Source organism: Malaya genurostris, chromosome 2 (assembly GCF_030247185.1).
Source record: "Malaya genurostris strain Urasoe2022 chromosome 2, Malgen_1.1, whole genome shotgun sequence".
NCBI classification, from domain to species: domain Eukaryota; kingdom Metazoa; phylum Arthropoda; class Insecta; order Diptera; family Culicidae; genus Malaya; species Malaya genurostris.
The window spans coordinates 184,089,750-184,115,278 of NC_080571.1; the positions used below are offsets into that span (position 1 = coordinate 184,089,750).

Sequence of the window (25,529 nt, forward strand, 5' to 3'; positions counted from 1 at the left end):
CCAAGAATTGATCCACTGGTTTCCTGTTCCATGTCGTAAATGGCCACAAAAATAGGAACTCCTAAGCCAAGGTGTATTTCCGTGCCGATGGCTGAATGGCTGCAGGAGGTTAAACAATGCAGTCGTGAACGGAATATCTTGGGGTGTTCCCTTACTGTGTTAAGCGAAGCTCTGACACAGTGGACGACTTCTTTCTTCGAAACTCGTGGGATTTAAATGATAATAACATTTAAAAAATACTTACATGGTTCGCTATAGGCGATTATAAGCCAATATATTTGGTTTCTTGTAGTTGTTGTACGGTTGGTGCTGGAGGTGGAATGTTCGTTACTCCAATTTATAATGGTTAGAGTGGCACAAATCAATCTTCAGCATAAACGTACAGCAACTATGAATCTATCCAGACTTCTTCAAGAAGGTAAAGCTTCTATAGCTTTGGTTCAAGAACCATATTTCCAAAAAGGAAACTTCTACGTTGGAAAATTGTTAAACCCAGTCTTTGTTGCCTTCAACAAGATCGGTATGACTAATCCACGTGAAATGCCTCGAGCATGCATACTTGCAAATAGTGCTCTCGATGTTTCTCTCATATCGGAGCTCACAACTCGGGATATTTGTGCTGTCACAGTTGGTATGACTATTGATGGCATAGACAGGAAATATGTCTATTGTTCGGCATATTTACCGCATAACCAACCTTCGCCAAGCGATGACTTCAAAAAGGTTGTATCATACTGCTGCAAGAGTGATATACCGCTTGTAATCGGCAGTGACATAAATGCTCACCATATCATTTGGGGCAGCACAGATATAAATTCGAGGGGCTCTGATATGATGGAATTCGTGAGCAGTACAAACCTGCACATAGTCAATGCAGGAAACCGCCCAACTTTTGCGAGATCTGGAAGAGAGGAGGTTTTGGACGTAACTCTCTGCTCTGATAGAATTGCGCATGAGTTGGTGAATTGGCTCGTCTCCGATGAGCTCGAACCTTCGTTGTCTGATCATAAGTACATATTCTTTGATCATTCAAACGTTAAATTTGATATTATCACATATCGTAATCCCAAATCTACAAACTGGGACCTCTATGAAGAGGGCTTGGCGACTAGATTTTACGGGTACCAACCAACAATTGAAACCCCAATTGATTTGGAAAATGTTGTCGACGAGACAAATTCACTCATAGTTGCAGCATATGAAGAGGCTTGTCCACTTCGGATTGTGCGAGCTACTAGAGGAACTCCTTGGTGGAATGCTGAACTTGCTAGACTAAGGAAACTATGCAGAAGAGCTTGGAACCACCGACGCAGAGATGGGTCGGAGGCATTCGTGTTGGCTCGAAGGGCTTACAAAAATGCTCTTCGATCGTCTGAGCGAAGTGGTTGGAAAAGCCTCTGCACAAATGTCTCTAGTCTCAACGAGGCTAGCAGATTAAATAAGTTACTTTCGAAGTCTAAGGACTTTAATGTCAGTTTCTTAAGAACTTCAGATGGTGAACACTTGTCTGATGAAAGTGATGTACTTCACTGCCTCTTTAACACTCACTTTCCAGGATGTATGGATCCATCACCGACAGCTCTTCCCGAGACTTTTTCAGGTAGTTACGATTCTTGGGCCCTTGCTCGAAGCGTTGTGACGATTGAATCGGTCAAATGGGCAGTTGAGAGTTTTGCTCCGTACAAATCTCCTGGAAAGGATGGAGTTTTCCCAGTGTTACTGCAGAAAGGGTATGAACATTTCAAACATGTTTTGAAGAAAATACTTACTTTTAGTCTTGCGACAGGATATATTCCAAGAGCCTGGCAGGAAATAATTGTCAAATTTATTCCCAAAGGCGGTCGCGACACTTATGAGGAAGCGAAGAGTTTCAGGCCTATCAGTCTTAGCTCATTTCTTCTTAAAACAGTGGAACGCATAGTCGATCACTATATCAGGAATGTTAGTCTGGGCGTGCAACCGCTACATGGAATGCAAAATGCTTACCAGCGTGGAAAGTCCACTACAACCCTGTTACATGATGTTGTGTACAACATTGAAAAAGCTTTCTCACAAAAGCAATCTTGCTTGGGAGTTTTCCTAGATATTGAAGGTGCCTTTGATAACGTGTCTTTCAATTCAATTCTGGAAGCAGCCCGTGGTCATGGCATACCTTCAAGTATCACAAATTTGATACACGCAATGCTTAGCAATCGACTTCTTTGTTCATCGCTTCGGCAAGCAGAGATTAGAAAGCTGAGTGTCTGTGGATGTCCTCAAGGTGGTGTACTATCCCCACTTTTATGGAACCTAGTCGCAAATAGTTTGTTAAGGAAACTTAATAACCTTGGATTTCCGACTTATGGTTTTGCCGACGATTATCATATATTGATGACCGGTATAAGCATTAACACTCTCTTTGATTTAATGCAGCAAGCCCTGCGATCTGTTGAACAATGGTGTTATCAGGTAGGATTGTCTGTAAATCCGGGCAAAACATCAATGGTTCTTTTCACTCATCGTAGGATAATCACAGGAGCTCGTCCGTTACAGTTCTTCGGTTCAGAGGTCACTGTGGTCGATCAAGTTAAATACGTCGGGGTTATTCTTGACTCAAAACTGAATTGGTCTGCTCACATTGACTTCAGGATTAAGAGAGCTTGTATGGCTTTCGGCCAATTCAGACGAGCTTTTGGAAAATCATGGGGACTCAAACCCAGATATATTCATTGGATCTACACAACTATTGTTAGACCAATTTTAGCATATGGTTGTCTTGTATGGTGGCAGAAAGGAGAAGTCGCGACAGTTCAGTCAAAGCTAAATCATCTCCAAAGGATGGTCCTAATGGCGATGACAGGAGCATTCACGACAACTCCTACTGCTGCTCTAGAGGCGCTACTGTGCATTAAACCACTACATGTGTTCCTAAAACAAGAAGCATTATCTTGTGCATACCGTCTTAAGGTTACAGGGCTTTGGAACAGTAACCCATTAGATTATGCTACCAGCCACACTCGCTTGTGGTCTCAAATGGTTACATGGGATGAGTATTTACTCGCTCCTAGTGACCTAACTCTCACATGCAGTTTTCCTTTCAAAACATTCCATGTGAGCTATCCTCTTCGTGAGGAATGGTTGTCTGGTTGTCTGGAACGACAACTTGATGAACACATAGTTTGTTATACGGACGGTTCTCTGTTGAATGGTCGTGCAGGTGCTGGTGTCTACTGTCGTGAAATGAGGCTGGAGCAGTCTCATTCACTTGGTAGATACTGTACTGTGTTCCAAGCAGAAATCTACGCGATTCTGTGTGGAGTACAATCGGCACTTCAGCAGAGGATCTGTGGTAAACGAATTTATTTTTGTTCCGACAGTCAGGCAGCCTTAAAAGCACTCAGTTCGAATGACTCACGGTCGAATCTAGTGATCGCATGTCGAACTCAAATTGAAGACCTCAGCATTTCAAATGCTGTTTACTTCTTATGGGTACCCGGCCATTCTGGTATTACTGGAAATGAATGGGCTGATGAGTTGGCTAGAGCTAGTGCAACGAATGATTTCGTTGGTCCTGAACCAGCTTTACCACTTTCAACTAGTTGGATAAAGCACAAGATTCGTTCTTGGGCTGCATCCAAACATGCCAGCTACTGGCGCAGCTTGCAAACTTGCGCTCAGACAAAAGCATTTCTACCAGATTTAAATCTGAAAATGTCAAAGTGTCTACTGCATTTCTCCAAGCAACATTGCAGTATTCTGGTCAGAGCTCTGACTGGACATTGCAAACTCAATTATCACATGGCTACTATTCAACGTGCTGAGTATTATTCGTGTGATTTGTGTGAATGCGATTATGGTACTTCATATCATTTGATATGTAACTGTCCCGCATTGACGCAGCTACGTATCCGGGTTTTTGGTTCTCCATACTTGGTTGAGTCTGTGTATGCTAAAATTGAAGGATATTCTCTCGTTTCTCACCCAATGTGGTAAGGAGCTATAGTCAGAAGGGTTCATCGTTCTTCCTGGAGTGAATGAATCCCTTCTGTATTAACCTTAAATAGGGTTTAGCAGATTGTTTGGCATCCTTTAGGGGGTGCCGAATTTACTTCTGCTCGTACATACTGCGAATCGTTCTGCATTCTTCCGGGAGTGCAGAATGGTGTCGCTTTTGTAAGATCTCTAAATCCTCTCGGGGGTTGGAGGTTTTATTAACAGCAGACTGTTCGGGACCTCGTAGAGGTTAAGAATTTACTTCTGCTTCCACTAAATGTGATCCTCAGCAGATTGTTCGGCATCCCTTAGGGGTGCAGAATTTACTTCTGCTTTTATGTGTTTTTGTGTCGTCAATTTTTCCCATCCTCCTAGTCCAACCCTTACCATTTCCTTTCAATCCTTCCCTCTTATATATCGGGAAAATGATGCTAAAAACAAATTGATGGCAAGGCACAAATCTCCAAATATCAAGGGGAACGTGCCATTTTAGCCAATTTGTTCTGATTCCTGATTCCATGCCAAACCATCGCTACTACCCAAATTTAAAAAGTTAGTAAAAACAATAATAATACAACACAAAGAAGCAAAAAGCAAAATGACTAATATAGAAAATACCATAAAAACGGTTTTCGATGGAAATCCTTTAAACCTGACCAGTGCCATCGATGCACTGGATATCATTAATACAATGGTGACAAACGATAACAAACAATTAGTTATCAGTATCGTATTATCTAAACTCAGAGGCAAAGCGCGAAACGCATTTGCCGCTAAACCCGAAAGCGTCGAGTTCATAATAGACAAAATAAAAACCATTGCACCTGCCTCCGTTGGAGCAGTGCAATCTAAACTAAGATTATGTAAACAAAAGTCTGACATAATCACATTTACCAACGAAATTGAAACCCTAGCAACGCATATAGAAGCTGCATATGTAGCTAAAAAAAATAATGGCGAGGTAGCCAAAGAAATGGCTACCCAAGAAGCAATTAAACTCATGGCGGAAGGTCTAAAAAATGAAAAAAACATCAATTATTCTTCGAGCATGAACATTCACGGACCTAGCTTCAGCGATAAATAAAGTGCTAGAAGTAAACCCGGCCTGCGAAGAAAAGATACTATTTGCAAAAATGCAAACGAATAAAACGAATATACAGCAAAAAAATAACGGTGAAGGTCGTTAGTTTAAACAACAACCGATACCATTCTTCAATATGCCTTTTCAGCCACGGTTCCGAGCACAGCGTGGTTGGAATAATCAAAACAACCAACAAATGCCTAACCAAGCAAATCAAAGTCAAGGGCGCCAAATGAGACCAAATTTTAACCAATGGCATAACCTGCCTCAACAAATGTTCAGTTACGGACAGTTCCCTTATACTCCGTATCAGAAGTTTTATCAACAAAACCCATATCAATACCAAAATAACTGGAGAAATAATTCCAACACCAATTTCAGCAACGCACATCCAAACAGAAATGTGATGGTTGCGGAAAACACATCGGAGCTGACGTCTGGTCCCCAAGACGTCGGCCAGCAACGAAGTGCAAATGGGACAATCAAGACAAATCAGAACATGAGAATGGATGTGAACCAGAATGTGGGTCACATTCAAGCTCGGTTAACGAATCAATCCCCGTATAACTCTCTCCTTTTACTAGTACCGAAAAAATCAACTACTGAAAATAAAAAATGGCGATTAGTCATTGATTTTCGCCAATTGAACAAAAAAAATATTGCAGATAAATTTCCATTACCAAGAATCGATGAGATACTTGATAATTTAGGTCGAGCAAAGTGTTTTACGACACTCGACCTGATGTCAGGATTTCATCAGATCGAATTGGAAGAAAACTCAAAAAAATATACAGTATTCTCGAGTTCAACAGGCCACTATGAATTTAATAGATTACCTTTCGGACTAAACATTTCACCCAATAGCTTCCAACATATGATGACAATCGCTCTGAGTGGTTTACCACCAGAGTGTGCGTTCTTGTACATTGATGACATCATCGTGGTGGGTTGTTCAATCAACGACCACTTGAAAAACCTAAAGATGGTTTTCCAACAGCTCAGGAAATATAATTTAAAACTAAATCCAGCAAAATGTAATTTCTTCGGAAATGACGTCACATACTTGGGTCATCACATTTCGGAAAAAGGAATTTTGCCAGATCCATCAAAATTCTCAACAATAAAAAACTATCCCACCCCAACAAATGCAGATGAAGTTAGGCGATTTGTAGCCTTTTGTAACTACTATCGTCGCTTTATCGAAAATTTTGCCAAAATAGCACACCCATTAAACAAACTACTTAGAAAAAAATACAAAATTTGATTGGTCGCTCGAATGCGAACAATCCTTTCCAACACTTAAAAATCTACTTTTAACGCCAACAATTTTACAATTCCCTGACTTCAACAAGAAATTTATTGTAATCACAGATGCTTCCAAAATGGCTTACGGTGCAGTTCTTGCTCAGACACACGACAATATTGATTTGAAAATAGCGTACGCAAGTAGATCGTTCACCAGAGGCGAATCAAATAAGTCGACAATTGAACAAGAGCTGACAGCAATCAATTGGGCCATCACGCATTTTAGACCATATTTATACGGAAGAAAATTTCTTGTCAAGACAGACCACAGACCATTGGTTTATCTGTTTTCGATGAAAAATCCTTCTTCAAAATTAACAAGAATGCGTTTAGACCTCGAAGAATTCGACTTCGAAGTAGAATACGTACAAGGTAAATTAAATGTAGGAGCGGACGCGCTCTCTAGGATTAAAATTAACAGAGACATGTTAAGTAATATGTCTATTTTAAAGGTTCAAACTAGAGCCGATACAAGGAAACAAAATGATAAAAATATTATACAGCAAGAGAACAACCTTCTTGATTCTCTACATACCGAGCCTGATCAACTCAAAGTATTTGAATCAATCAATATCAATGAAGTGCATACTATGCCAAAACTAAGTATTGAAAAATCGTCAACAAATAATTTAAATGGCCTTAAAATATCAATCAAAAACAAAAATTACAAAAAGGATTTGACTCTAGTGTCATTCACCCGTTGTATACTCACAAATATTAATGAAACTCTCGAGAGAATTTTAAACATTATTGAAGAAATAGCTAATAAATTGAATATTGGAAAAATTGCTCTAGCGCTTTCGAATACAATTTTCAATTTTATTAGTATTAATGCTTTTAAGTTAGCAGGTAATAAATATTTGAAATCACTTCAAATAATACCCTATCAACCGCAACGTGCGATAGATGATAAAAACCTAATTAACAGAATTATCCAAGAAAACCATGATTCTGCAATTGGCGGACACATCGGAATTAACAGACTCTATCGGAAACTTAAGTGTCATTATATATGGCCAGATATGAAAAAATCCATTGCAAATTATATACATAATTGTATAAAATGCAAAGAAAATAAACACACCTTTAGAACAACAGAAAACTTTATTCAAACACCAACACCACAAAAAGCCTTTTCTACAATAGCTATGGACACAATAGGACCATTTACAAAATCAAATTCAGGAAATAGATACGCGGTAACAATTCAATGCGACTTATCTAAATATATCATCGTGCAACCAATTCCAGACAAGCAAGCAGAAACAATAGCAAAAGCTTTTGTCGAACACTGCATTCTAATATACGGAACCCCGTCTATTATACGAAAAGATCAAGGAACCGAATATATAAATGAAGTCTTCTACAAAATTAGCGAATTACTCAAGTTCACTCAAAAAATTTCAACACCGTATCACCCTCAAACTATTGGAAGTCTAGAGAGAAACCATCGATGTCTGAATGAGTACGTAAGACAGTTCGTCAACGAATCACATACTGATTGGGATGACTGGCTGCCTTACTACGCATTTTGCTACAATACGACTCCTCACACCGACTTCCCATACACACCTTTTGAACTGATTTTTGGTAGAACAGCATCAGTACCAAACGAATTGAAAAATCCAGAATTCATAGAACCGATATATAATTACGACGAATACTACTCGGAATTGAAATACAAATTAAAAGCTGCATCGTTGAAAGCAAACCAACTCATAGACAAAATCAAAACTAAACGAAGCTCAAATCAAGAAAATAAATCGAAACCCTCTTCCATTCAGATAAACGATAAGGTAATGTTAGAAAATCACAATAGAACAAAATTAGACAAAATTTACAAAGGCCCTTACATAGTAAAAAATATAGACCACCCAAATGCAATAGTAGAAAACCTAGAAACAAAGCAAACTCATACAGTCCACAAAAATCAAATTGTTAAATTGTAATCATATACAATAATATTACCACACGCTATACAAAAATTAATTACAACTCTATGGAAAACACGAAATTTTACTCAAGAACAAATTTTTAAAACTATTATATTTATATCATATTATATACCATATAATCATACACGTACTTACATCATTACCATAGCATAATCAAATTATATAAAAATATCGCTATACAACTATATAATTATTATTTTAAAACACTATTTTATGACTATATCCTCGTCACATTTAAAATTATTTTATTGTTACTTCTTTACATAAGATTATATCACACAAATTACACTATTTACCATTATACGACAATATAAAAGCAAAATCAAATCCAGGTATTATATCACAGAAAAGAATCAAAATATTGTAAAACACATTACACTCTACACAATATTGTAAGGGATTTCTTGAGACCAGACCTTAATTTTTATCACACGAAAATGACTCCGTAAACTTCATCATTTTTTTTACGGGGAAAGTGTGGCGGAATTACGAAACCACCACGTTTTCCTCGTTAATCCCAATCCACATAGTCAGAACGACCTCAATACTACATTTCATTTCGACACAATGTAGATACATTGTAAACGTTTCCGTTTCCATACATTGTAGCACATTCAGTCTTATGATTTGGTGCATCAGCATTTTACAAATCATAAACTTTAAACATTTTACGAGTTGGACCAACATGACCGAAATTATGCTTGGTACCAATGACGATCCTCTTTGCTTCAACACTTAAATTGCTTACAGCGCATAAGCAAAGTACCGCAATGAAATCAAACACATTAAAGCATGCGCGCCGCTGGCGTGGATTTTCCGCCTAGCGCGAAGGAAAATAAATAACTTCAATTGTTCTTGCCATCGCCGCGAGCCGAGCGATGTTTAATAAACACTAGCCTTCTCCAATCGTTACATCCAAAACTTCTTTTAAATATGTAATGGTCAAGACTCAAGACTTCTCGGTAAAAATGTACACTCACACTAATTGAAAATGTAAATCGAACAAAACTACAATTCAAAAAATAAATCAGTCAATTGACGGTTGTAAGCTCGAACCCGTCAGTACCATTTTCTAAGTCCGAAACCCTGAACCTGCCACAATAAATTTAACAATTATTTCACGCCATGCTTTTGAAATATATCCTGTCGCAAAGCTACATGTCAGAATTTTCACTAAAACACAAGCTACATGTCAGAATTTTCACTAAACACTAAACCTTTTTTGAAGTAATATAGGAAATATTCCATCTTTTGACGGAGATTTGTACGGAGCAAAACTCTCCACTGACCATTTTATTGAATCAGTTGTAACGATTTCACGAGCTAAAGTCCAAGAATCGAAAGAAAGAACTCAGGAACAGCTGCCTGTGATAACTCCGTACACCCTTGGAAGTGTGTATTAAACAGATAATTGAGTATCTCATGTTCATTTGTCGAGTATTCACCGTTTTCAATCTTTATTGACTTGACATGAAAGTCTTTCGATTTCGACAATAGTTTATTTAATCTACTAGCCTCATTTAGATTAGAGATGTTATTGCAAAGGTTTTTCCATCCACTTCGCTCAGAATACCGGAGAGCAGTTTTGTAAGCTCGGCGAGCTGACACGAAAGCCTCCGATCCATCCCTGCCTCGGCGATTCCAGGCTCTTCTACACAGTTTTCTAAGACTTGTGAGTTCAGCGTTCCACCAAAGAGTTCCTTTGCTAGCTCGCACGGTACGACCCCTCCGGTTGCGAAGTTACAGGCTGATAAGTATAAACATTTTGTTTTCTGGAGCGTTCATACACGTGACACGGAAAAATCATGCCAAATACATTCATATAGCTGTATAATTCCTCAATTAGGTAGGTGTGGTTAGTTCATGATCACATACGTTGATTTTGGGTATAGCGGATAATCCTTTCTGGTTCCGGAAGTCTCAGGAAAGTGCTCGTGTGTTCAAAACCGGAAATCATTAAAAAATCATACCAATTTTTGCAAACTCAGATTTAAATTAAAAGTATTATGTTTTCATTAGTTTATGCAGAATTTTATCCAAATCTGGCTTCCGGATCCGAAAATACAGGTTTGCTAGTAGAACCTGTCATGTAGATCTCTTCATCTTCGCAGAAGCAGCTGAGTCGATTTTGACAAACTTAAACTCATATATCGTCAGCTACGGTTTTGATACTTTTGGTCCAACAAACAAAAATCAATCACCGAGCAGTCTTAATATGCTGAAGAATCTACAACAAAAAATTTAAAAGAAAACAAACCCGATACAACTAACATCGTCCTTAATGCGTCGGGTAGTACCAAAACTAACAGACAACGAGGAAAAATTTGATGAAGGTGTGGTTTGTGAGCCAACGGTCTCCACCTCTGCATTATGAGACCATTTATTCTCCGAGAAAACGGGTAACTGCAAGACTCAGGTAAAAAATTATACTTGATATTAATTGCATGCATTGTAAATAATAAATCGGCTCTATTTAGCTTTCATGAATTTTTTGGTTAATACTGTACGTTCATTCTGAATAGCCCGAATAACAAGCCAGATGTCGTATGTCCGGAAGGATTCTTAGTACCCGTAGGTCATGCAATAGTCCTGTGCGATTACAAGTTGGCATCGAAGCATAATTGTATTTTTCGCAATGAATAGTAGTACCCTGACTTAACTTTGCATTACGAATAAACTCGGCTCTTATCGCGTGATTCTCTCAGATATTATTGGCTGTTCTTGTTCATTGTAGCACGAAAATTAGAAACCAATGAAAAGTACTTCGTTTCTCATTTTCCCGTCGGAAGTTGTTGAACTACCGTTTCAAAGTGGCTAATGCACTGTTTATTAGTCTAATTTTTCTATAACTTAGTACATGATATATTTGGTTAGATCAGGTTTCGTGTGAATTTCCATTTTGCAGTAGGATTGAAAATTAATTTAAAATTGAGAGCGATATATTTTTAACTACAAGTGAAACGAAGCAAGCTGCATTTGGTAGTAGAGTGTTGGATAACTGAAATTCTAATGAACTATTATAAAACTATTGCAGGTATAAGAGGTCTGAACCAACCGCAAAAAATCAAAGCTATAAGACATCAGGTTCTCAACAATTTAGAAGATTACGTGTCTGATAAGCAATATGAGTCTAGGTAAGTAAAAATAGTACACATACAATGCATCTTAAGTTATCTAGAATAATAATTTTGCTTGATTTGTAATTTTTTTGACATTGAAAATTCTTCACTCTTCACTATACGGGACCGGGAGTCAATCAATAAATTCAAAACTAGCCGCGAAACAACAATTTAAGAAATTACAGTTATCACAATGAGGATTGCAATATTCGTGGCTCTTGTTATCCTAATAATGAACATCTACTAAGAAGCCAACCCAGGTGCTAAGGCAATACAGTGCTGATCCAATAGTAGTAGCTGAATCGAAAGAGATAACACATATCGCGTGGTGCTGCAGAGCAAGCATTTCAGTTTATCGCCACCAAGAGCTATAGCGCTGTACATACTGCCACGTACAGGCAGCACACACAAGTTCATTGGTGACCACGACGGCAGAGGAACGGAGATAGCAGAAGACTGCCAATTGGAAATCGTTGGGTGCAGTGCTGAAAAAATTCGTTATCACAATGGCTCGAGCTTACATTGAGACAACACATATGTCATCGTCCACCCAACTACGATTATCGCTAATTGAATCATAACAAGTACTATAACTGCACGAACCCTTTCAGTATCATTGGAAATTGATTTCATGAAAGTAAGAACAAAAGTTATCCCCCTATCATCCGGCGATGAGCCAGTGATAGACGACAATATTTGTCTCATTAGACATTCAGCTGAGCATCAACGGTATCATATACATTCTTGAGAATCATCGTCAACCGGTTCGAGTGGGTCCTTCCAATTATATACAGTTGCCAGCGCCCTGGGGAACAACCCTTTGTTTAATTAAATAAGTAAAATGTTTTCCAACGTATCTTTCCCAAGGCCAGTGCGTTGATTAGAGAGATCCAAGGCAAGGGCACTGAAAGACCGTTCAACAGAGACTTGGTTCGATGGTGTGGATAGTACAGCCATTGCTATTACATATATCTCTGGGTGCGTAGTCTTACGGCGCAACCATTGGCAACCAAGTAGTTATGTTTTTGACATGGCTCTAGGTCCAAAGATTTAACTTGTTGAAGAAACCCGGTTTCGTAACCAAGATTCACGGATTCACCAAACATTTGCGTAAGATACTGATGAAAATCATCGATAAACCCTGACGATTCCCTACTTGTACTAGCCGGTGTTTTACCCAGTTGGCAGATCCGTTCCCAAGTTTCGACCATGTATTGCTGAATTTTATCTTTTTCCTCAGCCTTGAATATTTTAGAACCTAGATAGTTGAACCTTGGATCCAGGACCGAAGTAAATGGGAACTGAAAGAGTTTTCGCAAACTTTCTGTACCTCACTCGTTGCCATCAGCCATGCCATATAGAAGTCAGATAACACGTGATTCTCTTGCATTTGCTTTGTGCATATGTACAACGGCTTGAATCTATCATAGTAATGCTCAATGAATGACCAATGATTGGAAATGTCTAGTTCAGGAAAATTATCGGACAGCTGGTCAAAAACCTTTTTTGCCTTTCTCATATAGAAAGGTTATGCAATCACTTGAAAAACCGACTAGTGAAAATTGGCCCGGAGGGCCAAGTGTCATATACCATTCGACTCAGTTCGTCGAGCTGAGCAATGTCTGTGTGTGTGTGTGTGTGTGTGTGTGTGTGTGTGTGTGTGTGTGTGTATGTGTGTGTATGTGTCAAATAAGCTCACTAGGTTTTCTCGGAGATGGCTGAACCGATTTTGACAAACTTGGATTCAAATGAAAGGTCTCGTGGTCCCATACGGAATTCCTGAATTTCATCCGGATCTGACTTCCGTTTCCGGAGTTATAGGCTAAAGTGTGTTCAATATTGTACACCGTCACTTAAACCGGCGAAACAAAAAACGTAAAAAATTTCCTGAACTGGTCTTAAAACTACACAAATCAATAGTCATTGTCAGTAGGCAACTAAACAAACCGATTCCGGCTATCCTGGTTCCCGGTATCCGGTTCCGGAAGCTCCGGAATTAGTGGTCATATATACCAAAATAGATCTCACTCACTTTTCTCAGCGATGGTTCGACCGATTTCCACAAACTTAGATTCAAATGAAAGGTCTCCCGGTCCCATACGGAATTTCTGAATTTCATTCGGATCCGACTTCCGGTTCCGGAGTTATAGGGTAAAGTGTGTTCAATATTGTACACCGTCACTTAAACCGGCGAAACAAAAAACGTAAAAAATTTCCTAAACTGGTCTCAAAACTACATAAATCGATAGTCATTATCAGTAGGCAAGTAAACAAACCGATTCCGACTATCCTGGTTCCCCGTATCCGGTTCCGGAAGTTCCGGAAATAGTGGTCATATATACCAAAATAGATCTCACTCACTTTTCTCAGCGATGGCTCGACCGATTTCCACAAACTTAGATTCAAATGAATGGTCTCGTGGTCCCATACGGAATTCCTGAATTTCATCCGGATCCGACTTCCGGTTCCGGAGTTATAGGGTAAAGTGTGTTCAATATTGTACACCGTCACTTAAACCGGCGAAATAAAACACATAAAAAATTTCCTAAACTGGTCTCAAAACTACACAAATCGATAGTCATTATCAGTAGGCAACTAAACAAACCGATTCCGGCTATCCTGGTTCCCGGTATCCGATTCCGGAAGTTCCGGAAATAGAGGTCATATATACCAAAATGGATCTCACTCATTTTTCTCAGCGATGGTTTGACCGATTTCCACAAACTTAGATTCAAATGAAAGGTCTTCTGGTCCCATACGGAATTCCTGAATTTCATCCGGATCCGACTTCCGGTTCCGAAGTTATTTGGTAAAGTGTGTACAATATTGTACACCGTCACTTAAATCGGCGAAACAAAACACGTAAAAAATTTCCTAAACTGGTCTCAAAACTACATAAATCGATAGTCATTATCAGTAGGCAACTAAACAAACCGATTCCGGCTATCCTGGTTCCCGGTATCCGGTTCCGGAAGTTCCGGAAATAGTGGTCATATATACCAAAATGGATCTCACTCACTTTTCTCAGCGATGGTTTGACCGATTTCCACAAACTTAGATTCAAATGAAAGGTCTCGTGGGTCCATACGGAATTCCTGAATTTCATCCGGATCCGACTTCCGATTCCGGAGTTATAGGGTAAAGTGTGTTCAATATTGTACACCGTCACTTAAACCGGCGAAACAAAACACGTAAAAAATTTCCTAAACTGGTCTCAAAACTACACAAATCGATAGTCATTATCAGTAGGCAACTAAACAAACCGATTCCGGCTATCCTGGTTCCCGGTATTCGGTTCCGGAAGTTCCGGAAATAGTGGTCATATATACCAAAATGGATCTCACTCACTATCCTCAGCGATGGTTTGACCGATTTCCACAAACTTAGATTCAAATGAAAGGTTACTTAGATTCAAATTTTCCTAAACTGGTCTCAAAACTACACAAATCGATAGTCATTATCAGTAGGCAACTAAACAAACCGATTCCGGCTATCGTGGTTCCCGGTATCCGGTTCCGGAAGTACAAATAGAATACCACAATATTATATGTACATGAGAAAGGCATCATCACACCACTAGGTGGATTAAAACAGGTTTTTGTGTACGAACGATTCCATTATTTTGAATATACCACCCCATCGTGTCCTACCTCAAAATGGTTGGGCATGAAGCATCGTAGCTTTCAAACTCTGACAGCAGTGATGGCTCGGATAGACGCGTCGGATTTATCAACAACATCTAGTATTGCAAGCTGTAAGGTATGCACGGCACATCTCACAAGAGTAATCCTTTCGGACAGTTCATTTGCCAGTTCAGCAGTAACGTTTCGTTCATACTGTGGATTATCCTCTATCACATCCGACTCATCCAGCTTACTTATGTTCCTACCATCAGCCTGCTGCTCTGTAGACATTGCGTATGTAGCATTATTCAATTTTCTAATCGTTGCCACCATATTAGCCCCATTGTCTCATGTCACGGAAAATATTTTCTCAAGAGATAGCCCATAGTCGGCCAAAGTATCCATAACTTTTGATTTCAAGAACGCCGCCGTTTGACTTTATTTGATTTCGATCATACCAAGGGTACGAATGACCATCTGCTCGTCTAGGGCACACAGTACATTGATGCTGAAGATATGGCGATTGTGTCGGGCAGCAGAATCTATTTTCAGGCAGACGAGCTTTCCTTTCATCTCATCTATCAACATTTCTTTCAGACGATGGGCAGTCTTCGAGAGATGACATTTCATTGTGACATGGTTCAAAGTGCACCCCCACTCCAAGCATGAAGTAGGAAGATGATGGAAGATCGTCAATTTAACTGCTGACGCAATTAGTAACTGTAACTGTAACTCATATAGCTATTCGCCTGCCTGTTCATACCTGTCCTACCAAGCTATAGTGCATCACTTCATGGTTGGTCCCGCTCATATAGCCATTTGCCTTCCGCTTCGTACCTATCCCTCCAAACCGTAGTTAGCAATTCCAACAACCTACATATTTTTAGTTAGCTTTTTCAACAACCTATCAGATTTTTTTTCTTAGCTAAGTCCAACACTTTTAGTTTCCCAACAACCGATTTAGTTCAGTCAACACCCGCATTTTTCCCAAATCCAGCTGTTTCACGTATGGTAGTGCCGTCCCTGCTCTGTCGAGTGCAATCGACGTGAGCGTAGTCCGCGGGATAGGTGATAAGTTACCAACGTAGGCGCAATGCCCATCCGTGCGGGATATGTGCCAGTTCATATATGGGTAAAATGCTGGAAGGCCGCAGCATGAGAGGATAGGTTTAGTAAACCGGGTTGACCGGCTGCAACTTGGTCACGTCGTGAAAGTACGTCGAAAAACTACCAGAATGCACCATATGTCGTTACGTTCGTTTACCACAGTAAACCGTGATAACGTTTTTAATAAATGCCTCTTGGTACGAACCATCGACCATGGACACGTATATGGGTGGATCGCTATCTATGCTGCATCGATAGGAGTTAACGGTTAACACTGTATACATAACTTCGGGCGCGCATACGAGGGCGGTTCGCTGTATGTGCAACGCTGTTAGGCGTTAGTCATAGATATGTTTTCAACCAACCACCAATCTCAAACCAATACCCCAAACACTTGTGCACTTAACAGAACTTTACTTCACTGGGTCGATTTGATCAACAGATGGAAACTTGGTCAAGTAACCCGGTTGCAAACACATTTGCACACTATACGTATCGGTGCCTCGCTTGTCAATAAAACTTTTCGCACTATATCACTATATCATATAGTGATATAGTGCGACATTCTATGTCTCTTGCCAACTGATTCTACTCTGGTTATCGGTTCCGTGGATAGTACATGACCTAGTGATGGTATCGTACTGGTGTGATAGGTTCTTTCGATTGAAAATTAAGGGGTCGTTCTACGTTCGGTACTGACTTTATATGTATCGAAAAGGTTTTGGTAATAATTATTTGGAGAAGGCTAATGATTAATAAACATTGCTCGACCCACTGCGATGGCATGAAAAGTTGAAGTTATTTATTTTCCTTCGCGCGAGGCGAAAAATCCACGCCAGTGGCGCGCGTGGTTTAAAGTGTTTATATTCATTGCGTTACTTTGCTTGTGCGTTATAAGCAATTGAAGCGTTTAAGCGATGAGGACCGTTTTTAGTACCGAGCATAATTTCGGTCATATCGGCCCAATTCATAAGATATTTAAAGTTTGTGATTAGTAAAGTGCCAATGCATCAAATCATAAGTTTTGGTTGGTAAACGACTGGACAATGCGTAATTCAGGCCCCAGTGTGACTCTTAGCCTCTTGCCCAGTAACTCCTATCCCTACCTCCCCGCGGTGCCAGCTGGGCTACAAGCAACCAAGCAACCATAGGAAAGATCGGATAACCAACCCCGATGAGGCCTTGGTCGTATGCTGACAGGGAAGGGGGTCCTCTTTAGAGGATGTCGGAGCGTCTGTACTCCATGTTAGGAGCGGCTTCAAACAGCGTCTGTTCTGGTATCCAGCGGCTGAGTATGAAATGCTGCATCCCGTCCAGCTAAATCCAAGATGACACCCCACCAACGGGATCGTCCTAGTGCTAGTTGGGACGTTAAACAGAGCAAGCACGATGATCCTCCGGCGAGACAGGGGGTTGGCGTAGACCTAATAAGCCGACCGTAAAACATCTATTACGAATAATACAGGAGAGAATACAACCCGGAATAATTCGCATAGACCCACGCGACGAAATAAGGACTACGATTGGAAACTTGGAACATGGAACTGCAAGTCGCTAGGTTTCGCACGCTGCGACAGGATAATATACGACGAACTAAATCCTCGCAGCTTCGACGTCGTAGCGCTGCAGGAGCTTTGTTGGATGGGACAGAAGTTGTGGAAAAGCAGACATCGAGCGGCTGCCTTCTACCAAAGCTGTGGCACAACGAACGAGCTGGGCACTGGCTTTAAAGTGCTGGGCAAGATGCGTCAGCGAGAGATTGGGTGGCAGCCGATCAACGCTAGGATGTGTAAGTTGCCGTTTTTTCAATTGCAGCATCATCAACGTCACTGTCCACATGAAGGGAAACCCGATGACGAGAAAGAAGCGTTCTACGTGCAGCTGGAACAAGCCTATGACGGCTACCCACGCAGAGACGTAAAAATTGTCATCGGTGACATGAATGCCCAGATAGAAAGGGAGGCAATGTACCGACCGGTAATCGGGACAAACAGCCTGCATGCCGCATCGAATAACAACGGCCAACGGTGTGTCAACTTTGCGGCCTCCCGAGGAATGGTAGTCAGAAGCACCTGCTTTTCCCGCAAGGATATCCACAAAGCTACCTGGAGATCACCTGACCAACAGACCGAAAACCAAATCGATCACGTTTTGATCGACGGAAAATTTTTCTCGGGCATCAACAATGGTCGCACCTACCGCAGTGCGAATATAGATTCGGACCACTACTTGGTTTCTGTATGCATGCGCTCAAAACTTTCGACGGTGGCTACCCAACGTCGAAACCGAACGTCGCGGTTTAACATCGCGTGACTCCGGGATGCTGGAGTAGTCCAAGATTACACGCAGCAGTTGGCAGTGGCACTACCAACGGAAGAGCAGCTTGGTGCAGCTACTCTTGAAGATGGCTGGAGAGACATCCGTTCTGCCATAGGTAGCACTGCATCAGCAACGCTAGGTACGGCGGCTCCGAACGTAAGGAACGACTGGTTCGACGACGAATGTGAACAGTTAGTGGCCGAGAAGAATGCAGCTTGGACGAGCAAGCTGTAACACCGGACGAGAACAAACGAGGAGCGATACGATGTCGACTTTCACCGATTGCAAACGAATTCTTGGGACCATATCAGGCAGGATTTATGGGCGAACGCGCTACCACGGACCAAGTTTTCGCCATCCGCCAGGTGTTGCAAAAGTGTCGCGAATACAATGTGCCCGCACATCACTTATTCATCGATTTCAAATCAGCCTACGACACAATCGATCGAGAACAGCTATGGAAAATCATGCACGACTACCGATTGCTGGACAAACTGATACGATTGGTCAAGGCTACGATGGATCGAGTGATGTGCGTTGTTCGAGTATCGGGGATAAACTCGAGTCCCTTCGAAACTCGCAGAGGGCTACGGCAAGATGATGGCCTTTCGTGTCTGCTATTCAACATTGCTTTAAAGAGTGTGATAAGAAGAGACACGAGTGGCACGATTTTCAGAAGTCAGAGTCCGTCCAGCTACTTGGCTTCGCTGATGATATTGATATTATAGCACGCAACTTTGAGAAGATGGAAGATACGTACATCGGACTAAAAGCTGAGGCTAAGCGGATCGAAATAGACATCAATGTGTCAAAGACAAAGTACATGAAAGGCAGGGGCTCAAGAGAAGATAACGCAGCCACCCATTACGAGTTCTGATTGGTGGTGATGAAATCGAAATGTTCGACTAGTTCGTGTACTTGGGTTCACTGGTGACTGCCGATAATGTCACCAGCAGAGAAATTCAGAGACGCATATTGTCAGGAAATCGTGCTTACTTTGGACTGCGCAGGACGCTTCGATCGAGCAAAATTCGCCGTCGTACGAAGTTAACTATCTACAAAACGCTGATTAGACCGGTTATTCTCTACGGGCACAAGTCCTGGACAATGCTTGCGGAAGATCAACGCGCACTAGGTGTTTTTGAACGGAAGTTGTTGCGAACCATCTTCGGCGGAGTGCGGATGGAAGACGGTGCGTGGAGAAGGCGAATGAACCATGAACTGCACCAGTTGCAGGGAGGACCGACCCTCGTCCAAACAGCCAAGGTCGGTCGGTTACGGTGGGCCGGGCATGTTGTTAGAATGTCGGAGAACAACCCGGTTAAAATGATTCTCGATAATGATCCGACCGGCATAAGAAGAAGAGACGCGCAGCGGGCAAGATGGATCGATCAAATTGAGGACGACCTGCGGACCCTTCGAGGCTACCGAGGCTGGCGGCGAACAGCCATGAACCGAGTTGAATGGAGATGCCTCCTGTATACAGCAGAGACACGCGTGGTCTACGACTGAAGAAGTAAGTAAGTATCAAATCATAAGACTGAATGTGCTACAATGTATTGCTGGTTTCCATACAAGGTACTCTCAAGAAAACGTTTACAATGTAACTACATTTTGTCGAAATGAAATGAAATGAAATGATGAAATTGTTCTGAGTATACGGATTTTGATAAACATGAAAAACGTGGTGGGTTTGTAATTCCGCCACACCTTCCCCGTAAAAAAATGATGAAGTTTACGGAGTCATTTTTGTTTGATAAAGATTAGGGTCTGGTCTCAAGAAATCTCTTACAATGTTGCGTAAAGTGTAATGTGCTTACAATGTTTTGATTTTTCTTCTGTGATATAATTCTTGGATATCGATTTTATTATATTCTTGTACAATGTCAATAGTGTAATTTATGTGATATAATGTTATGTAAACAAATAATAAAAAGATAATTTTGAATGTAACGAGGATATAGTAATGAAATAACGTTTTATAGTTAATAATTGTATAGTTGTATAATGGTGTTTTTATATAATTTGATTATGTTACAGTAATAATGCATGCATGCATGTGTATAATTGTACACTGAGCTAAATTCTCATTTTCACATTATATGATATTCTAATATATTTGCACTATTGGAAATTCTAATGAAAATTATATGGTGTATCAATATCATGTCAAACATGTAAGATAATCATATAAAACATAAAATTTTTCTTAAAGTTATTTTCATAAGAATTTCATATAGCGAATGGAATTTCCAGACTCAATAAAATTTATTAGCACCCTCCATAACAACTATTAGATAATCAAACAACATATATTGGGACAATTTCTAAAGTGCATATTCTATTCAATCAGAATTTATATAGATCCATATACCATACATCCATATACCATATATCCATATACCAGTAATATATAGATCAAATGATTACTATTGAATTGAACAAGTGATGCAAATATGCAATATTTGCTTTGTTAAAAACAATGGGCTTATTATATTAAGAGGAATCAAAAGCTGCAATAAAAGATAGTTTCATTATTATAAAAACTTTGTTATATATTTTTATCATTTCATAATAATTTCGTTTTTATACTTACGTCTATCGGTGATTTTCTGTTATCGCGCTGTTCTTTCAGGATTCGAGCTTTAATACTGGTGAATCGCTGGAAGCACTTTCTTATATTAACGGTAAAGAATTGTGACCCCAAAGCTATTAAATAAAAAATAAATCATTTTACTAGTCAGTAATGAACAAAATTAAACATACCTTATTATTTCATGATTCGTAAACTATATACATTCTTAATAAAAAATATAAATTTCCATATGGCTTCAATGAGTTATACGATGCATACGATTCATATGACGAATCTAATGAATATAAAAAAGATTTTTATTTCAGTGTATGGTATATAATATGATATTAAATAAAGTAATTAAAAAAATTGTTCTTAAGTAACAATTCGTGTTTTTCATAAAGTTGCAATATTTTTTTTGTAATATGTGATAATATTGTTGTAATGGATTACAATTTAACAATTTGGTTTTTGTGCACTGTATGAGTTTGATTTGTTTCTAGGTTTTCTATTATTGCATTTGTGTGGTCTATGTTTTTAACTATCTAGGGACCTTTGTAAATTTTGTCTAATTTTGTTCTATTGTGCTTTTCTAACATTGCCTTATCATTTATTTGAATGGAAGAGGGCTTTGATTTATTTTCTTGGTCTGAGTTTCGTTTAGTTTTGTTTTGTCTATAAATTCTTTTACTTTCAGCGCTGCAGTTTTCAATTTGTATTTTAATTCTGAATAGTATTCATCGTCATTATATATCGGTTCTATGAATTCTGGATTTTTCGATTCGTTTGGTACTGATGCTGTTTTCCCAAAAATCAGTTCAAAAGGTGTGTATGGGAAGTCGATGTGAGCAGTTGTGCTGTAGCAAAACGCGTAGTAAGGCAGCTAGTCATCCCAGTCACTATGTGATTCGTTGACGAACTGTTTTACGTACTCATTCAGACATCGATGATTTCTCTCTAGACTCTAGACGAAAATTTTTGAGTAAATTTGTGTAACTCGCTAATTTTGTGGAAGACTTCATTTTTATATTCGGTTCCCTGATCTGTTCGTATAATAGACGGGGTTCCGTAAATGAGAATGCAGTGTTCGACAAAAGCTTAGGCTATTGTTTCTGCTTATTTGTCTCGAATTGGTTTTACTACGATATATTTTGATAAATCGCATTGAATTGTTTGCGCGTATCTATTTCCTGAATTTGATTTTGTAAATGGTTCTATTGTGTGCATAGCTTTTGAAGAAAAGATTTTTTGTGGTGTGAGTGCTTGAATAAAATTTTCTGTTGTTCTAAAGGTAAGTTTATTTTATTTGAAATTTTTAGCCCATAATATTAGTTGTCAACGATTTTTCAATGCCTAATTTTGGCATGTTATGTACTTAATTTCTATTGATTGATTCAAATACTTTGAGTTGATCAGACTCAGTATGTAAAGAATCAAGAGGGTTGTTCTCTTGCTGAATAATATTTTTATCTTTTTGTTTCCTTGTATTGGCTCTAGTTTGAACCTTTTAAATAGACCTATTACTTACTATCTGTGTTGATTTTAATCCTAGAGAGCGCGTCCGCTCCTACATTTAATTCGAAGTCGAACTCTTCGAGGTCTAAACGCATTCTTGTTAATTTTGAAGAAGGATTTTTCATCGAAAACAGATAAACCAATGGTCTGTGATCCGTTTCGACAAGAAACTTTCTTACATATAAATAAGGTCTATAATGTGTGATGGCCCAATCGATTGCTGTCAGCCCTGTTCAATAGTTGACTTATTTGATTCGCCTTTTGTGAACGATCTACTTGCGTACACTATCGGCAAATCAATGTTATCGTGCTTTTGGGCTAGAACTGCACCGCAGGCCATTTTGGAAGCATCTGAGATTACGATAAATTGCTTGTTGAAGTCGGGAAATTGTAAAATTGTTGGCGTTAAAAGTCTATTTTTAAGTTCAGTTTTTGCAGTGACTGAGCGGAAACATATATTGGAGACGCCAAATGAATGAAAAACTAACAGAAAAGATGAATTTTTGGAAAAAGATACGCTCAGAGACACGACTCGAACCTGCGTTCATATGCATTCCGTGCATAAGCGCTACCATTTCGCCACTCTGAATCTTGTTTAAGTCACTCTAAAACGCCAGTCCGACACAATAGCGCGTACATCGAACATGGTCTACATCCTGGCCGTCACCCGACCGATACCTTATATCCAAACATCTTCTCTGTCCATCAAACACTAGACTTCTCGCTTTATACCTATTTCTCCGATCAAGCATTGAGTAGGAGAGTGTATTTATAATCGCTTGTCACCTTCTTTAATGGTGCCAGTCGCTGGCTGGACATCGTCAGCGACAGACCCCTATGAAGGTAGTATTGATTTTCTGACAAGGATGTAGACCATGTTCGATGTACGCGCTATTGTGTCTGACTGGCATTTTATACCGCTGACAGACATGTGATTTCCGTACAATGATTTCTGTACAACGCTGTACGCGTACAACGTTGAGGTGACAGACATGTTTTGCGCACATAATGAATATACTGTGAAACGTAACAACTCAAAATTTAGACTAATTTCCCAGCTCCGATGATCGATAATATAGAAACCAAAAATTTTTACTGTTTGAAGTGTATTCCTAGTAACTGATTTATAACAGATTTAATCAATGCCTCTCTGAATTATTAAACTAATTTTGTGTGTGAGTGTTCTTCGGATGACAGTTTCACTCATATCAAATTTTAAGGTACATTTATGACACGTTTTTTCTGGGATACAGGATTTTTACCTTCATTATTTAAATGTAACTAGCATTAGGGAAAACTTGATGTCCATAATTTTGATGTTCTACCGAAACATTCACTGACATTAAAAATAAAATAGAAAATGGAGGAAGTATGAAAGACTTTTAGAACTAATTTTCGCAACACTAGTACTATTTTGTATGCAACGAAGCTTATTTCTACCAAAAAAGTGAAGAATCACCAAATTTTGTTTGTAAATCATGCCTGACTTTGCAAAATCCGCAAAAATTTCAAGTTGTTCAGTAATAATTCCTTTTTTACCCGCATATTCACAATAAAAATAAGAGCACATAAACTTTTAACATTGAGCCTCAAAATAGTATATAAATCTAAGATATTTTTAGTATGTAACCATGTATGGCACACACATATTCCAAAAAAATGCTTTCAACGAAACAGTTTATTCATTACGAAATTTTTATAGAAAGGATTATGTTTATCATAAAGCTGATTTTAAAACCTTCATGAATTTGAAATCATTCCGAAATAGATTTGACATAGGTTTGATGCTTCATTTTGCTTCATAATGCTTATGAAAAATAGTCTACTAGGCTGTACAGGGTCCGGCACTCGAAGTGTAACCAATTAAAAAGGCCATAAATTCAGTTTGGAAAATTACTTTTACTTAATTCAAAGTACAAAATGTGTAAAAATAATACAAAATTCAGAATCAATTAACTTTTGGTCGATATGACCACCTTTTGCCTTGACTATGTCCTTGCGACGGTCAAAAAACGAATCGCAAGCTGCCGAATGTGACTTGCAGGTATTTAGGCCCACTCGCGGATAATAACTTTTTTCAGCGCCTCGAGACTGGTGTATCTTTTACAGGGTCCGTCACTCGAAGTGTAACCAATTAAAAAGGCCATAAATTCAGTTTGGAAAATTACTTTTACTTAATTCAAAGTACAAAATGTGTAAAAATAATACAAAATTCAGAATCAATTCACTTCTGCTCGATATGACCACCTTTTGACTTGACTTGATGACTTGAGAGAGCGAAGGAGTTGCTTCGTTTGGCCGAATGTGACGTGCAGGTATTTTGGCCCACTCGCGGACAATAACTTTTTTCAGCGCCTCGAGACTGGTGTATCTTTTAGTTCGGACTTTGCTCTCCAAAATGGCACATTTTGTACTTTGAATTAAGTAAAAGTAATTTTCCAAACTGAATTTATGGCCTTTTTAATTGGTTACACTTCGAGTGCCGGACCCTGTAGTTCGGACTTTGCTCTCCAAAATGGCCCAAAGAGAATAATCCATTGGATTCGCATCTGGTGAATTCGAGAGCCATTGTGTGGACGTGATGAAGTTCGGAACGTTGTTTTTCAGCCATTCTTGGTTCACTCGAGCTTTGTGAGACGGTGCCGAGTCCTGCTGAAACGTCCATGGTCTGCCACCGAAATGTTTGTCTACCCACGGCTTCAAAGCATCCTCCAGAATACTTTCCCGATAATATATCGCATTTACCTTGACGCCAGGCTCGAAGGTCTGAAGTTGGTTACACTTCGAGTGCCGGACCCTGTAATATAATCTCATAATTGTTCTATTAGGATTTTGAGGCGTTCAAAGTTGTGACTACACAATTAGTTTATTGATGCATTGGATATTTATCGTTCATTATTACCACATGTGCATTCAAAATATGAATCATTGTGTGTTCTAAATCCATTTCAACAATAA

The 25,529-nt window shown here is 39.3% G+C and overlaps 1 protein-coding gene across 2 annotated transcripts in view; it reads left to right on the top strand.

Moving 5' to 3' along the window:
- Positions 1-25,529, top strand: part of LOC131432670 (transcription factor HNF-4 homolog) — a 330,127-nt gene that overhangs the window by 203,705 nt on the left and 100,893 nt on the right. For both annotated transcript variants that reach the window (XM_058599078.1, XM_058599077.1), the window contains exon 5: positions 11,348-11,447. In XM_058599078.1, coding sequence (XP_058455061.1) covers positions 11,348-11,447 — 100 coding nt within the window. The remainder of the gene's footprint in view (positions 1-11,347; positions 11,448-25,529) is intronic.